The sequence below is a fragment of the Paramormyrops kingsleyae genome, chromosome 17 (genome assembly GCF_048594095.1).
Source record: "Paramormyrops kingsleyae isolate MSU_618 chromosome 17, PKINGS_0.4, whole genome shotgun sequence".
Lineage (NCBI taxonomy): Eukaryota > Metazoa > Chordata > Actinopteri > Osteoglossiformes > Mormyridae > Paramormyrops > Paramormyrops kingsleyae.
In genome coordinates, this window is record NC_132813.1 from 19,592,039 (window position 1) to 19,607,835 (window position 15,797).

At 48.9% G+C, this 15,797-nt stretch overlaps 1 protein-coding gene across 5 annotated transcripts in view; it reads left to right on the forward strand.

Moving 5' to 3' along the window:
• The window catches only part of LOC111851308 (cell adhesion molecule 1-like), a 133,233-nt gene that overhangs the window by 75,394 nt on the left and 42,042 nt on the right, over positions 1-15,797 (forward strand). For 4 of the 5 annotated variants that reach the window (XM_072700981.1, XM_072700979.1, XM_072700982.1 and 1 more), the window contains exon 2: positions 15,629-15,649. The exons of the other annotated variant lie outside the window; for it this stretch is intronic. In XM_072700981.1, the coding sequence (XP_072557082.1) occupies positions 15,629-15,649 (21 nt within the window). The remainder of the gene's footprint in view (positions 1-15,628; positions 15,650-15,797) is intronic. 5 annotated transcript variants of the gene reach the window in all.

The following is a 15,797-nucleotide window of genomic DNA, read 5'->3' on the forward strand; positions in this document are numbered from 1 at the left end:
CGAATCGACGCTCCTGTATATATCAACATGTGGGGAACCGGAGCTGGACTCAGAAGCCTTGGACCAGCCCCTTCTGTGCTCACTGACTTCTCAGGATTTCGGTGTTCTGCCCCAGAAAGACAGAAAGATGTTTCCCGACTGATGACGAAACACTGCAAGGTTCTCTGGACGGCGATATCTCTGGCCCTGCCTCCTGCCAAACTTTGCCGGGTTCAAGGGGGTAGTCAAGCCATATTAAATAATTGAATTTATTTAAAGTAAAAGACCAGATTGGTGGTCATCTGGCATAATTAGCCGTTTGTTTCCCATTAGCTCGGAGCAGGCGCCCATTAGGAAGGAGGACGACCACGGCCCTAAATGCCCATTCTGTTCTACCTTCTGTCTGCCTGAGGACTCCCCAAAACAGGGCCTGTTTCTCGGGGGTTAGCTGGCATGAGCTGCCCTCTCCAGTCGCGGGTACATGCACGTCACATCTGTGCCCCACAGAACGGACGCTGATAAAATAGCCATTCTTAAACTGTGGATGTGTGCGTCAGGCAGCATGAGACAAAGCTGAGGAGCAGCTTACTGCCGAGAGCGGCGCTTTGTAATGTCCGGTCATCTTCCTTCACATGTCACATACTAAAAACCTTTTTATGAGCAGTGTGTGGTTCAGAGTGATTTCACCATTGGGCCCTTTACCTTAGTTGCTTCAGGGATTGACTCACCCAGCTTTCTCAAAAATGTATATTTCTTTGGTTAAAAAGTGAATGCTAAATGTAAAATGTCCTAAACCACGTTTCATAATTGACCCCTGTGTTATAAATCCCCAGGTCACTCATAACCCCCCTCCCCAGCTTTTCCATTACACACCAATCATCTCTCCCTCTTCCTCATTCATTACCCATCAGACCCTTCATAAATCCCCAGGACACTAGTCACTCCCCCTCCCCAACTTCCAATTTCCCCATTTACACACCAGTCATCACCAGTTCCTTCCTCATTCATCACCCATCAATCCCCTCATCAATCCCTGCCTCTCTCCCTGCACACCCCGTGCCCTAATTTACAATGGTGGTGTCTGACAGCCAGTGGTCTAGCTGGTGTCTGCTTAAAAATGTGAATGTAAATTGTACTAACCTGCATTTCAAGCCCCTTTGTAAAGAATCACACACAAGTCACCCCCCCCCCCCCTTCCTCATTCATTACCCATCAATCTCAACATTAACCCCCCCGGTCACTTGCTTCTCCCCATCCCAATATCCCCATCACACACCTGTTTTCACTCCCAATTCCTTCCTTATTCATTACCCATCAATCCCCCATTAATCCCTAGGTCACTCATCACACCCCTCCCCAGTTTCCTCACACACACACTAGTCATCTCCCCCAGTTTCTTCCTCATTCATCACTCATCAATTCCCTCATCAATCCCTGCCTCAGTCCCCTCAGTGCCCTAATTTACAATGGCAGTGTGTGACAGCCGGTGGCCCAGCTGGTGTCGGCTGGGAGTATCTGCTGAAGCGATGGTCTCAGCGATGTTCTCCGAGTGCCCGTGTCCTCCTGGCTGCATCACATGTTCTCTTTCTTCCAGGCAGTGCATTGTCAGCGGCCGCTTTTTCTTCCTCAGTTTGTCTCATACATTTTTACTGTGTTTTCTCTCTTTTCAAACTGCATGCCCCCCCCCGATTAAAAGTGCTTGCAGTCATACATACAGAGCACGCACCACTCCATATACCCAATGGGCTGTTATGTTAGCAGCACAAAGTAAACTTTATCTTGTTTTGCATGAGTTTGTGTCTTATTCAGTTCGGTAAGACTTTCGAGCAGAAAATGTCATATTTTCAAGCCAAAAAATTAGGACAAACAACAAAAAAAGAAAAGAAAAGAGTCACTCGTCCTGAGCACTGGAGTAAGGAACAGGCTCACGGAATATCAGAGCAGACGGGTTTATCAAAAGGGGTGGGGAGGGATGAAAAGGAGAGAGCTGGCTTGCTGACATCACAAAAGAAATACTGAGGACGAAATGGCTGTCAGGGCTTGTGAAAGGATGACAGCTGGGTGTGGGAATGGCGACCAGGGTCCCAGTTTCTGTTCTGACGCAAAGGGGCAAAACCCACTGTTATTTATGATCTGTGGTACGGCGTCGTGAAAGTGAACGGATGTGCCTGAGTTCACCTGCCCCGGGACATCTACCCCATGTTGTAACGGTAGCATTTGTTATTGTACTGAGTGCAGGAAATGACCTTGAGTGTAATACACAGTATGCAGTGTCTTTTATTTGGTGTTTTCTCTTATACAAAGCCGGAGGAAATGTAGAGGTCTGTGCACCTGAGGGCAGGCCTGGGAGTATCCACTACCACTGTGACCTAAAATGAGGAGGAATTTCTGAGCAGCTCTTCTTGAGCAGAATCTTCTTGTATTGGTGTTTATGCCCATAGTTTTATTTATTTTTTTGTTTTCTTGAAAAGCATGGGTGTGGACTGTATGGATTTTGGTTTCACCATTTTATAAAAAGCGCCTTGGCGCAGTGTTGAGTGTTGTTGCTTCAAACTTCTGGTACCAGGTTTTGTGTGCGTGGAGTTTGTCGTTGTGGGGTTTCCTTTGGGTACTCTGGGTTTCCCTCACAGTCCAAAAACATGCTAAGGTAAGTCGGAGTTGCCAGTTGTCTGTAGGTGTGCATGTGTGATTGAATAGTGTGCGTGCGTGCGTGTGTGTATGTGTGTGTATGTGTGTGTGTGCCCTGCCCATAGCCTCTGAGATAGGACATCCACCCTGAATTGCCCTGAATAGGACAAGTCAGGATATCCTGACCAGGATACTGCACTGGTAGGATAGGCAGCATGTAAACACCGGTTGGCAAGTACGATGGGGAGTGCAGCATCTCAGCACAATTCAGGGTCAAGATGGGAACACCTCGGATCAGCTAAGCAGGAAAGCGTTGTCGCTGTGTTCCTTGGGAAATCCCACTTTTCAGGGCACTGGCCCCAGAGAACTTGTCTGATAACCGCTTGTTACTGTTATTGCTAATGGCCACCAATGTCCTGTTTTTTTTTTTCCCATCATAGTGGAATGAACCTGGAGGAATGATTTTAAAATGAGTGACAAAGTATTTGTTCTCACATTTAAGTGCTTGAGGCAGAGTTTATGTTTCCAGGGCAGGACCCAGGACCGGTTTGCCATCGCACACAGACGTGATGGTATCGATTGTAAATGTTTGGCCAGATCCAAGCCGTGGCGCATTCCAGCTGGCCCTCGTCCACACGAGAGAATGCTGCAGAATAGGACCCCCCCCCCCCCCCCCCCCCCATTGTGGATGTGACCTAGTGTGAGGCTGACTGCTTTTGCGGCTGTAATCTGCTTGTCAGGGTGGTGCCGGCAGGAGCTTGGGGCCGAGGCCAGGTCAAGGCGCCGCTGCTGGCTGCTCCTGGCATCCCAGCATGAGCTTCAAAAACAGGATTGGTTCTGATACGGGGCTGGACGGCAGGGGAGCGTGTGCTTTCCACACACCCAGAATCCTGAGCGGGGATGTTGAGTAGCTCTGCTGCAGTTTGCACTCATGCACCCTGGGGGGGGGGATGGGGAGGGGGTGGTGTCACAATGCATGACTGGTACGAGAGAATTCCTGCGGTTGCGCATTTCTCTGTTGTAGTAAATATACCTGCCAGTAAATGGAGACGCCTTTAAGCAGATCTCAGATACTGTCGAAAATCACCCATGTGTGTCGGCGGGATTCAAACAGGCACGCGCCGTTGAGCGAACGCGGGGGTTGGGGGGGGGCGTTTGAATGGGCCCCAAGATTTGTCGATGAGGACAAAGGAACTGGAGGAAGCTGAGAGGGAGCCGAGCAGGGAGACTCTGGCCTTCGGAGACGAGTCCCACCAGCTGCGCCACCCCCACCACACGCCCTCCTCACCTTCATGGCTTAGCGTTAGTGGTGAGGAGATCTACCGCCCGCCATTATCAGGCTACGTTGGGCTGGAGATGGGCTTCACCCAATGGGTCAGCTTCACCTTGCTGCCTTCCTCAAAAGGGCCCCTTGTGTCCTACAGGCCCGGGAGAGCCTGACTTCCCACCAAGCATTTATTTCTGTCATAGAACCATCTGGAACATCACTCATCATTCATGAACATTGTGGTCAAGGACTGCTTTGGGATCCTGGGCTTGTTTTAAAACGGCAAGACATAAACGATCACTTTAACGAGCTACTTGATTAGTGTCTGTTCTCATGTCCTGTGTATTAGTGTCAGTCCTCTGAGTGTCAGTTCTCATGTTGATGCTTGAATGCTCTTTGCATTCAGGCTTTTCTTGAAATTGACACAATTAAAAAAGAAAAAAAACACCACAAAGAGCGAAAAGTCACACCTGTGGTGGAATGGAAGTGTCCATGTCGTTTTGGTGTTATTAGCGGTGTTTGGTTCCTCTGGAATCACCTCTGTTTGTTTAGCTTTGGGGGAGAGAAATCAGCTTCCTTCTGCTGAGCCCCTGTCTGCAGGCCCAGCCGCCCTTGAGGTTTGAAAGCACTGCGCTGGAAGAGCATCCATCGTTTCAGGAGGAAGGCAGTAACAGATGGACTTTCAGAATCTACACTACACAGTGTGGCGGGCTTGTCGGAGTAATGTGAAATGGCATGGGGTGGGTGTGCGCTCACTACAGGCCGGTGGAAGGGTGTGTCAGAGTTGACTGTGAGAACTGACACCACTGTGCTCTGGTGTGTCAGTACTCACTCTCTGTAACTGATGTTCGGTCTGGTGTGTCAGTGCTCACTCTCTGTAACTGAAGTTCAGTCTGGCGTGTCAGTGCTTACAGTCTGGTGTGTCAGTACCCACTCTCTGTAACTGATGTTCAGTCTGGCGTGTCAGTGCTTACAGTCTGGTGTGTCAGTACCCACTCTCTGTAACTGATGTTCGGTCTGGCATGTCAGTGCTTACAGTCTCTGGTGTGTCAGTACCCACTCTCTGTAACTGATGTTCGGTCTGGCGTGTCAGTGCTTACAGTCTCTGGTGTGTCAGTACCCACTCTCTGTAACTGATGTTCGGTCTGGCGTGTCAGTGCTTACAGTCTCTGGTGTGTCAGTACCCACTCTCTGTAACTGATGTTCGGTCTGGCGTGTCAGTGCTTACAGTCTTTGGTGTGTCAATACTCACTCTCTGTAACCGATGTTCCGCCTGGCGTGTCAGTGCTTACAGTCTGGTGTGTCAGTACTCACTCTCTGTAACCGATGTTCCGCCTGGCGTGTCAGTGCTTACAGTCTCTGGTGTGTCAGTACTCACTCTCTGTAACCGATGTTCCGCCTGGCATGTCAGTGCTTACAGTCTCTGGTGTGTCAGTACTCACTCTCTGTAACCGATGTTCCGTCTGGCGTGTCAGTGCTTACAGTCTCTGGTGTGTCAGTACTCACTCTCTGTAACCGATGTTCCGCCTGGCGTGTCAGTGCTTACAGTCTCTGGTGTGTCAGTACTCACTCTCTGTAACTGATGTTCCGTCTGGCGTGTCAGTACTTACAGTCTGGTGTGTCAGTACTCACTCTCTGTAACTGATGTTCCTCCTGGCATGTCAGTGCTTACTGTCTCTGGTGTGTCAGTACTCACTCTCTGTAACCGATGTTCCGTCTGGCGTGTCAGTGCTTACAGTCTCTGGTGTGTCAGTACTCACTCTCTGTAACTGATGTTCTGTCTGGTGTGTCAGTACCTACTCTCTGTTATTAATGTTCAGCCTTGTGTGTCGATGTTCATGTTAGTGCTTACTAGCTGCCCCTGATATCGTGTTTTTGTGAGTGCACATGTCTGACAGTGTATGTCTACTCTCTATGAAATGTTTTGTATTACAGTTAATCACCTTTTTTTGGCTTCGTGTCCATTGATTTTCTTTATTGTAACCACAGTGTTTTTTGAACTAAAGAAGCAGCGCTTTCAGGAGGAAGAAAGAAAGGTTTGATTAGCAGGAGTAACCTTGCCGGTCCTTTAAAGCCATTAGCCGAGAAATGAAGTAATGGCGAGATTTTTCATCCTCTGTATCTCGGCACATTCCTTTGTTTTTTAATTAAGCGAATAGCGCCGTTTTCATGTCGGACTGCTGTGGACGTTTATGGATTTTTACTTTGGTGCTGCTGCCTTCCCTCCACATCCTTCCACTTCCTCACCATCTCACCGCCATCTCGCCCTGAATTTCATAGTCCCTTTCATGCTCCATGCGCAACACCATCCACCCCCCTCTTTACATCTGCACCATAATTTTCTCCGGCAGAGATGTTTTCAAACAGGAGCGGGGGACTTCATAGCAAAGTGTGAGTGACTGTCTGGGCTCCGGGGCAGGGCTACCAAGTTGCAAAAACATAGACTGCCTGGCAGGGAGCTGGGAAGGAGCAAAAACGTGGACTGCCTGGCATCAAATCACCACACTCCCCCTACATGACGCCTCTCCCCATCAAATCACCACGCTCCCCCTACATGATGCCTCTCCATCAAATCACCACGCTCCCCCTACATGACGCCTCTCCCCATCAAATCACCACGCTCCCCCTACATGACGCCTCTCCCCATCAAATCACCACGCTCCCCCTACATGACGCCTCTCCCCATCAAATCACCACGCTCCCCCTACATGACGCCTCTCCCCATCAAATCACCACGCTCCCCCTACATGACGCCTCTCCCCATCAAATCACCACGCTCCCCCTACATGACGCCTCTCCCCATCAAATCACCACGCTCCCCCTGCATGACGCCTCTCCCCATCAAATCACCACTCTCCCCCTGCATGACGCCTCTCCCCATCAAATCACCACGCTCCCCCTGCATGACGCCTCTCCCCATCAAATCACCACGCTCCCCCTGCATGACGCCTCTCCCCATCAAATCACCACGCTCCCCCTACATGACGTCTCTCCCCATCAAATCACCACGCTCCCCCAACATGACGCCTCTCCCCATCAAATCACCACGCTCCCCCTACATGACGCCTCTCCCCATCAAATCACCACGCTCCCCCTACATGACGCCTGTCCCCATCAAATCACCACGCTCCCCCTACATGACGCCTCTCCCCATCAAATCACCACGCTCCCCCTACATGACGCCTCTCCCCATCAAATCACCACGCTCCCCCTACATGACGCCTCTCCCCATCAAATCACCACGCTCCCCCTACATGACGCCTCTCCCCATCAAATCACCACGCTCCCCCTACATGACGCCTCTCCCCATCAAATCACCACGCTCCCCCTACATGACGCCTCTCCCCATCAAATCACCACGCTCCCCCTACATGACGCCTCTCCCCATCAAATCACCACGCTCCCCCTACATGACGCCTCTCCCCATCAAATCACCACGCTCCCCCTACATGACGCCTCTCCATCAAATCACCACTCTCCCCCTACATGACGCCTCTCCCCATCAAATCACCACGCTCCCCCTACATGACGCCTCTCCCCATCAAATCACCACGCTCCCCCTACATGACGCCTCTCCCCATCAAATCACCACGCTCCCCCCTCCCCTTTCGCCATCTGATCGAGTCCTAGACACGCAAGCTTGAGCATATTTGAATATTGTGAATGATTAATTTCTGTTCATAATACTATTAATATTACATTTATTGTGCCAAATTCTGTTTGAGTTTGTGCGATCTGCTAGTGTCAGCATAGAGTGTCATACGCAAGGCGTTTAAGAAGGAATTTTGTTTGTTTTTTTTCCTGAGAAAATTAAAATGGTCATAGATTTGATTAGTCTCCCTTTTCTGCGCCTCTGAGTGCCTCTGGTACCAGCCACTCTTCACTGGAGGCGGAGTTCCTGTGTTACCATACCACGACCTGTCCAGCAGGCATAGGCTCCATTTTGGCCTCCAGGTGGTGCATCTGGTCCTATCTGATCACACATGCGAATGACATCTTCGTCTTTGGATCAAAGCTGGGTCTCTGCGGCGCCCCCTCCCCCCTCCCGGGTTTATAGAACATCGAATGGTCAGCAGGTGTTTGTGACAGGTATTTAGGTCTTTGGTTGAGCCTCGTAAAGAGACATTGAATCGCACACAAATTGATGCATTCTGCAGGTCACCCATGATTTGGTGCTGGGGCAGATGGATGTTATTAGTTAGGGAAATGATTGGGTGGCCGAATGGAATGGGTGCAGGCAGGAATGCTTGCAGGACTCACCGACGTTCAATTCCCACATGCCAGTAGCAACACAGCAGCTGTGTGGCCGCGTTGCTGGCTGTGTTGTAATCAGGCCCATTTCGGTGATGGGTAAATTGCTCACTCTGTTTTGTTATGAAACCTCTAAAGGTTATAGTCACTTGCACCCATAATTGCTCTTATATTGCAATGCTCGTATTACCCATAATGCAAAACTCTTCAGTTCTATATGTACACGCTTGTAACTTTAACCACGAACCTGCACTATGAGATGTATGAAGTAAGAACCTGTCTGATGGCATTTTTTTCTGGGTCTAACAAGGTGTTTGAGGATGTTAACACCATTTTTGCAAGGTCAATGTACATTTAAGTGTCACAGTAGGTAGAATACATACAATGACTCAAATGAGAGAGAATTCCTCCCTGGAATATTGTCTCTTGGCGCCTTCAGAGATACAAAGACCTGAAAGGTTTATATACAAGTAACTGCTCTAACTGAGAGTCAGATGTACAGTGACCTACACCAGCTATAATATACCTGTAGGGAGAAAAGTGCACGTGGGGAGATCACTTCCTACTGAAAAGTGCACGTGGGGACATCACTTCCTGCTAAAAAGTGCACGTGGGGAAATCACTTCCTGCTGAAAAGTGCACGTGGAGAGATCACTTCCTAATGAAAGGCACATGTAAGGAGATCACTTCCTGCTGAAAGGCACATGTGGGGAGATCACTTCCGGCTGAAAGGCACATGTGGGGAGATCACTTCTTGCTTAAAGGCACATGTGAGGAGATCACTTCCTGCTGAAAGGCACATGTGGGGAGATCACTTCCTGCTGAAAGGCACATGTGGGGAGATCACTTCCTGCTGAAAGGCACATGTGGGGAGATCACTTCCTGCTTAAAGGCGATGTATGTGGAGGTTACTTATAATTTTTTTTAGTATGAGACTCCTCTTCTCTGGGTTAGCACAGAATGTCTTTGGCCTCTGGAATTTGCATGGGATTTCTCCTATCAGCTAGGATGGCTGAATTCCCTCAGCAGCCGCAGTTAGTATGGGGTTCTCATTAGTGCCTGACATTAGCATGGATTTCTTTCAAGTATCATAGTTAGAATCAGGTTCCCTTTTGGGCCTGAGGTTAGCATGGTGTCCTTTTAAGTTCCATAGTTAGTGTAGGGTTCCTCTAGCCCGCGGGATTAGCCTGGGTGGCTGGCCGACATGGGTGGCACGTAGGAGTCCGCTGTGAACTCCACATCGGCAGCGTGCCAGTTCCCCTTTGTGTTCTCGTTCCCCTCAGTTAATTAAAGAACTGTCCTTGTCAGCCGTGAATAGGAGCAGCCCTGTATGCTAAGATGCTGCCATGCGCAGATTAAAGGCCAGAGGCCTGGATTTCACCCATGCCGCTCGGGTGCAAGTGTCCTCTGATGAGAAACAAGAGTGCCAGCTCAATACCCATGCGGAGCCCCGAGCCGCGGGCACCCTACCAGACGACAGTACTATTGCATTTCCTTTGAGTTACTGAAGACAAGAAATGTTTGTCATCAAAAGGCCACCCCCCTGTCGGCTGGGCAAGCCGCATTGACAATGTCCCCCCCTCCTCCCACATCAGCCATTCCCGACGTGCTAATTATATCAGTCTCCTTTCATGCCTCAGTGACAACCCCCCATGCTTAGATGTGTCCTGTCCGACTGGTACACAAAAGTAGGACGACACTTACAAATAAAATCAAATGAATTAACATCACACAGCAGAGAGTTGTGCACCACGTGGTAAGCTCTGTCCAAGGCATGCAAAACATACAAGGTTCCAAATTTCACTGGGGCGGGGGAGCCAGGAGTGACCTATTCAGGACCAACAAGCTGCCGTGTATTGAGCGAGAACCGTGTCAGATTCTTTGTTGCATTGACAGGGCAGCAAAAAAAAGAGAAAAAAAAAGCCTCGTGAATTATCCCCAGTGGCTACAGAGACGTGTTTTCAAAAGGAATGAGTTTTTGCCTTGCTTCCACGTTGAAGGAAAGTAGATAGAGACACAAATGAAAAGCAGTGACACGCTCCACAGGATGGGGTCGTGCCCACGCACCATTCCGCTTAAATGGACCTGACGCTGACGCTCGTGAGACCTCAGGTTTGTTTTGGTAGCTACGTTCAACTGAACTAGGTTGTTCGATGTGGAGTCAAAGACAGGGCCTTACAAGTGTGAGACTGTAGGATTGTTGGATCGAGACCCAGCAGGAAATGCTGCTGGACCTTGAAAGTGGGGATGGAGCATAGGTTGTATGTATGTGGCAGCATGTTATGGTGGTGCTTGCTAATGTATGCTCTGCTCGCTGGCGCCCCCTAGACCCCACTGCCAGCCAGACCGCACCTCCTGACCCGCTTCATGGCTCTCCAGGCAAAGTGTGCAATCTCAGGCTGCCCCTTCAGTGTTGACACCACACTTGCCCCTTCCGCATGGTGTTCACCTCTGTCCCCCCTCCTCCGTCCCCACGCTCAGTGTCGCGGGAGCATCCGGCGGCCGCCCCCCCCCCCTGGTGGCAGCTCACCCTTTGCCATCTTATCGTGCACGTGCTCCTACACCCTCCCCGAGTGCCTGGTGCAGTGATCACGCTTTTGTTTTTCCTGCCCGCTGCCTCCATTCCCAGTGGAGAGGTGAGTCGCTAGGCAGGAATAACAGCCCCCCAACCCCCCCCCCCCACCTGTGTGTAACACGCAGCTGCCTTCCGCGGGGCTGATGCAAAGAGCGCAGGAATCTGTGATCTCTCAAACACCTTCATGTTCCTTCAGCCTTGATCTTCAGAAAGTGTCTGTTTCGAATACACCTTTCTTTTTTTTATATTCTTATTATTATTTTGTTCCATTCGCTTGACTCTCTGAAACCAGACAAAAGCGACCGGAGTATTTTTTTTTTTATTATTATTAAATTTTCTTATTTTTGGCTGTGACCGGGTTACCCAGGCTCATTATGTACCTTCCCGCTCTGTACGAGGTATGTCACCTGCGCGGGGCGAATTTCAGCTACAGCTCTCAAACCTTAGAGGCCAAATTAAGCAGTAAGGAAAGATCCAGAGTGTGAAGAGCAGCAATGAAATGCTTAACTTTGCAATGTTCATATTTGGATTTGATTTTGCTTGTATAGATTTGTCTGATTCTGTGTGTTAATTTCCTGTGTTTACATATTAGGGAATGGATCTATGTCTGTGTGTATCTGTATTGAGGAAGTCATGTGAGCCTCACGTAAGAGAGTTGCAAAATAAAGTCACGTGATTGGTTTTGGATGAGGCCCTTTGCAACATCCCTGTCAGTCCCTCTGGTTCTACCATTACTGTCCCTGTTTATGGATCTAGAAGATCTTCATTACATCAGACGTTTTCCTTGTAAATGGTTGGAAAGATTCCTCTTCTTCAAAATGTCCCTTTCCTTCATACACTTGTTGTTTCCGCAGGCAACATTTGTCTGTGGTGGCCTACCACGCCATTGTCTTTGCCAGCAAAAAAAGATCAGTCCAACCAAACCAATCAATCATCTAACTCAACGCCAAGCGATTCTTCACCTCCATAGACAGAGACGGAACATCCCATTGTTTTCAGTAGTAACACTGCCTCCCCCCCCACCCCCCCATCACATTGCACCCAACACCAAACCACTTGGTAAAACTTCACTAACTCTGTGACTGCAAAACCACAATGGAAGGATCTGGAATAGGGGTTCTTTGGGATCGGCCCAATCTGGAGTTCAGAGGTGGAAGAATCTCTGCTCTCTGCTGTGTGGAGCTTGAAGTTTCTCCCCTGGGATGTGCAGACCGACCGTGTGAAGCCTGATCCGAACGGATTCTCACTGCTCCGGGTTTCCTCTGGCTGCAGTCTTACTTAGCGAATGGTCGAATGTGATTCGCATTGTAGCTTCTCTACCTGAAACACAACCATCTTTACCAAGTACTTATGAAACTTAATATCCCTGAGTTGAAATAATATCCCTGAGACTAATGATTGACTTAGTTTTGTAAATGATCCAAAGTTTAAGCCTGATTCAGCATGTGATTGTCACGGTTGTTAATTAATTAAGAGAAACTGCACAATATTCTAACATTATTTTAAAGGGCAAAAAATTGAGAAAACTGCTTTACTCTTAATGACTGCACAGAATTAAAAAGATCAAAACCAGACCTCAGCTCTAACATATTATGGTTTGAATCTTGGTAGTAGCACCCCAATCAAGCACAGTTAAATAAGCTGGACATGGAGCAAAAACCGGGACTCAGTGATGTCCTCCGACCTGATTATCCCTCCCCACCCACTGACCCACAGGAGCGCAATATCATAGTGGTGGGGGCTGATCACAGTTTCACTATAATGAATGATCCCTACACACTGAAAATGTTAACAGTTGAACAAAGACAGACATGGCACTGAAAAAATAGTGCTGCTAAATTGTGGTAGTATTTTTACATGTATAGAAAGCAAACTGCTGAATTTTTGCACTACAGCTAAACCTGTGTACTACACAACACACACACACACACACACACACACACACACACACACATCAGTACAGCACAAACAGTGGGCCTGTCATTTCTGGTTCCTTATCTTACTGTACAGTGTGGCAGATGTTTGCTTCTCTGTCCTCCTTGTATCTGTTCATGTCTTCTCACCAGATTTAATTACACGCTCCCTGGTCACTAAAAAGGGGCGGCAGAGAGGTGGAGGGAGGACAAAGAGGGACGTTGAAAACGGAGCCACCCCTCTGCCACTGCGACGTGGTACATCCCGGCACTGGCGAGCATATCTGCAGTGTCCGAGTCCCCCTGCAGTCCAGGTGATGCAGTCCCATCCCGGCCTGCCAAGCTGACGTTGCAGAAATGGCGTTTGCTGATTGGTGGCCCTCCCCCACCCTCCCAGTGCACACTGCCCTTTAGCCGCCAGCGCTGCATGCGGACGCGGCCGGGCTGGTTAGCACGCGTGTGCAGGTGGCGCTCAGCAGGCGAGTAATGCTAACGTGATTGGACACGAGGCAGATGGGGCCGCACTATTTTTACGCTCAGGATTTTCTCGTTCTGTTTGGGCCTCAGACACATGCGCTTTACCATCCCTGCCCCCCGCTCACCCCTCACTACGTCACTCAGTGGCATGTTGGGACTCTTCACCAGGAGTCTGTTTGGTTCAGCTTGGGTTGAAGGCGACCATCACGGATCTCTCTTTTGGCTGAGTGAATTTCATGCCTTGGGGATATTTGGAAGGGGGGGGTGGCTTCAAATCCAGATGGGCCTCTCAGAGAGAGACACATTCCAGAGGAGGCTAGGGAAAGTATTGAGCTGTCAGGAGTTTAGGCACGATCGACAGGAATGTGTCCGCCAGTTCAGAACCAGGCAGGGGCAAGTTCTCTATTAATCTTCTGGGCCTCTCTCTCGCTCTCTGATGCTCTGAGATCTGTCTGTCTATCTGTGAGGGGATTAAGCTTTGCTGACTGGCTGAAAACTGTTTCCACGGCATTTAAAACGTCATCTCCCCGGACCGGAGCGAGAGGGAACGGCGCTCCGTGGTGAGATGTGTGGGACTCAAAAAGTGGAATCGGACATTAAAAATGGAAATATTTACACGCATACTTTAATCTCCCAGAGTTTTGATGAGGAAACTGTCAGCATCGCACTAAACGACATCTGGATATCCTGTGCTGCTTAGGTTTTTTGCTTTGTTTTTTTGAAGGTCACATGGTTTGTTGCCTCATTGTCCAGCAGCAGACTGTTATCTCCACACATTTAGGTCTTTCTGAAATATTCTGCTAAGATGTTGCATCTTGTCCCGCAACCTTTTAGCAAAACGAGAAGCGCAGCTGAGGTCATGGTGGGGCACTATCGGACTCGTGGCTCAGAAAGAAAAAAGCCGGAATTGTCTTTCGTACCAAGATTGGAGAAATAAAGGGTTCCTTTCCTGGATGCTCTGTAATCACAAGCCGATTTGTTCTTCACGCTTTATTCTTCTCAAATGACAATTCTCGTATGCATAAAGACATGAGAGTATTACTTCTGGCCTATTTTCGCTCCCCTTTTGAATTTAGACAACCAATACATTCAGCGTATCAATTCTGTTCTGCAGATTCTGTGTCCTGAAGGATGGGTCGTCCTGTGAATTATACAGTCTCTGATAAAGCGGCCCATCGTCAGACTAACCTACCTCCCTCCACCCCCCCTCCCCCCCCTCATCCCCCACGACTCCCCCATAATGGGACCCTCACACATAGCCCTGAGCTGAGAAGGCTCAGGCCACAGGATGGCCTGGTCCGGTCCAGTCTGAGGTGTGAGGCTGAAGTGTAACCGCTGCTTACATCATACGAGTCACCAATGGATTCAATACTGCTGTTAATTCAAAATTAGAGAGATTAAGCACAATAGACTGATTTTGGCTGAAACAATAGTTTATATATAAATGTATAATATTAACGCTTTTAAAAGCCTTTAGGAAATGGAGAAGGTGTGATTGTCATTTTAAATTTGGCCAGTGAGTTTGTCTTTCGGAGACTAGGGTATTGTGAGCAGATTTTATATTTTATCTACAATGTAATAAAAATGTCGGAGTGATTTTTTATGTTGTTGAAACATGGCCGTCTGTACGTATTGATTAATCTGATTAGGACACATTTTCCTTTGACTTTGCCCCATAGAGTTGTTAATATTCCGCTTTGTAAAATTGTTGCTCCGAGCCTCCAGATGCCGGTCTTCGGTTGCGTGGGCACTGGGGACGTCTGCTTGTCATCGCCCTGGCACCTGTTAAGGCGTGTTCCATTTGCTCCCCAATTAGGTCCCCGGGGTCAGGCAGCGGTGGGTGTGGCCATGGTGCGGATCAGCTGACCCACAGCTCTTTACTGCCTCTGGAGGGATTGTCATGCTTTTGATTATGTTTGCTTTCATGTCATGTGGGCTGGGGGGTAAACAAATCAGTGTTAAATGCATGATATATACACTCTGTCTCTGGGTGAAATGGTGTGTGGAAGGCATGTATGGCCTTGGGGGTATTCCTCAAAAGCAGGATCTACTCGTTAGCCAGATAACTTAAGCCAAAAGTAAGGATTGTCCATAGGAATCATATTTACCTCTCCTCATATTGGACGGTTTTCACATTTGGCTTAAGTTTAGCCAGCTAACTGGGAAATTCTGCTTTGTGGAATTACCCCCCTGGACGGCCATCTCTCCCCCTTGCTCTGGATCCTGGGCTGCGGCCAGTTCAATCCCCTGCCAAGCCTGATTTGTAAGACTTGTGTGACAGTTCTATATCTTGAAGACCATCAGAGTTGGAGTTCACTGGGAGAACTGTTGTGTGATCTTGAGAGAACTTTTAAAAGACTGTACAAGAGATTTACACGAGTGACAAATATCGAGTGATCCTTCTTGTGCTGACACCTGAATCATCTGATACCGTGACTCCGCAGCGCCACCTAGGGCTTGCTCCACACTGTTGACTGTAATATGAAGCTGACCTTAACTCTTCCCTTTCTCTCCTCGCTTTTTCTAACGGTGACGTAGGAGCAGCTCAGATCCTTCCAGGTATAAAGAACACCTTTTATTCCTACATGTCCTCACCTGTCATGCTCCCCCATTCCCGAGAATCCCGCCATCGTGATGCGGAGCCATCGGGTTCCGCCCATGTCATCCAAGCCAGACCGCACTGGGATAATCCCACGTGTGTGACGTC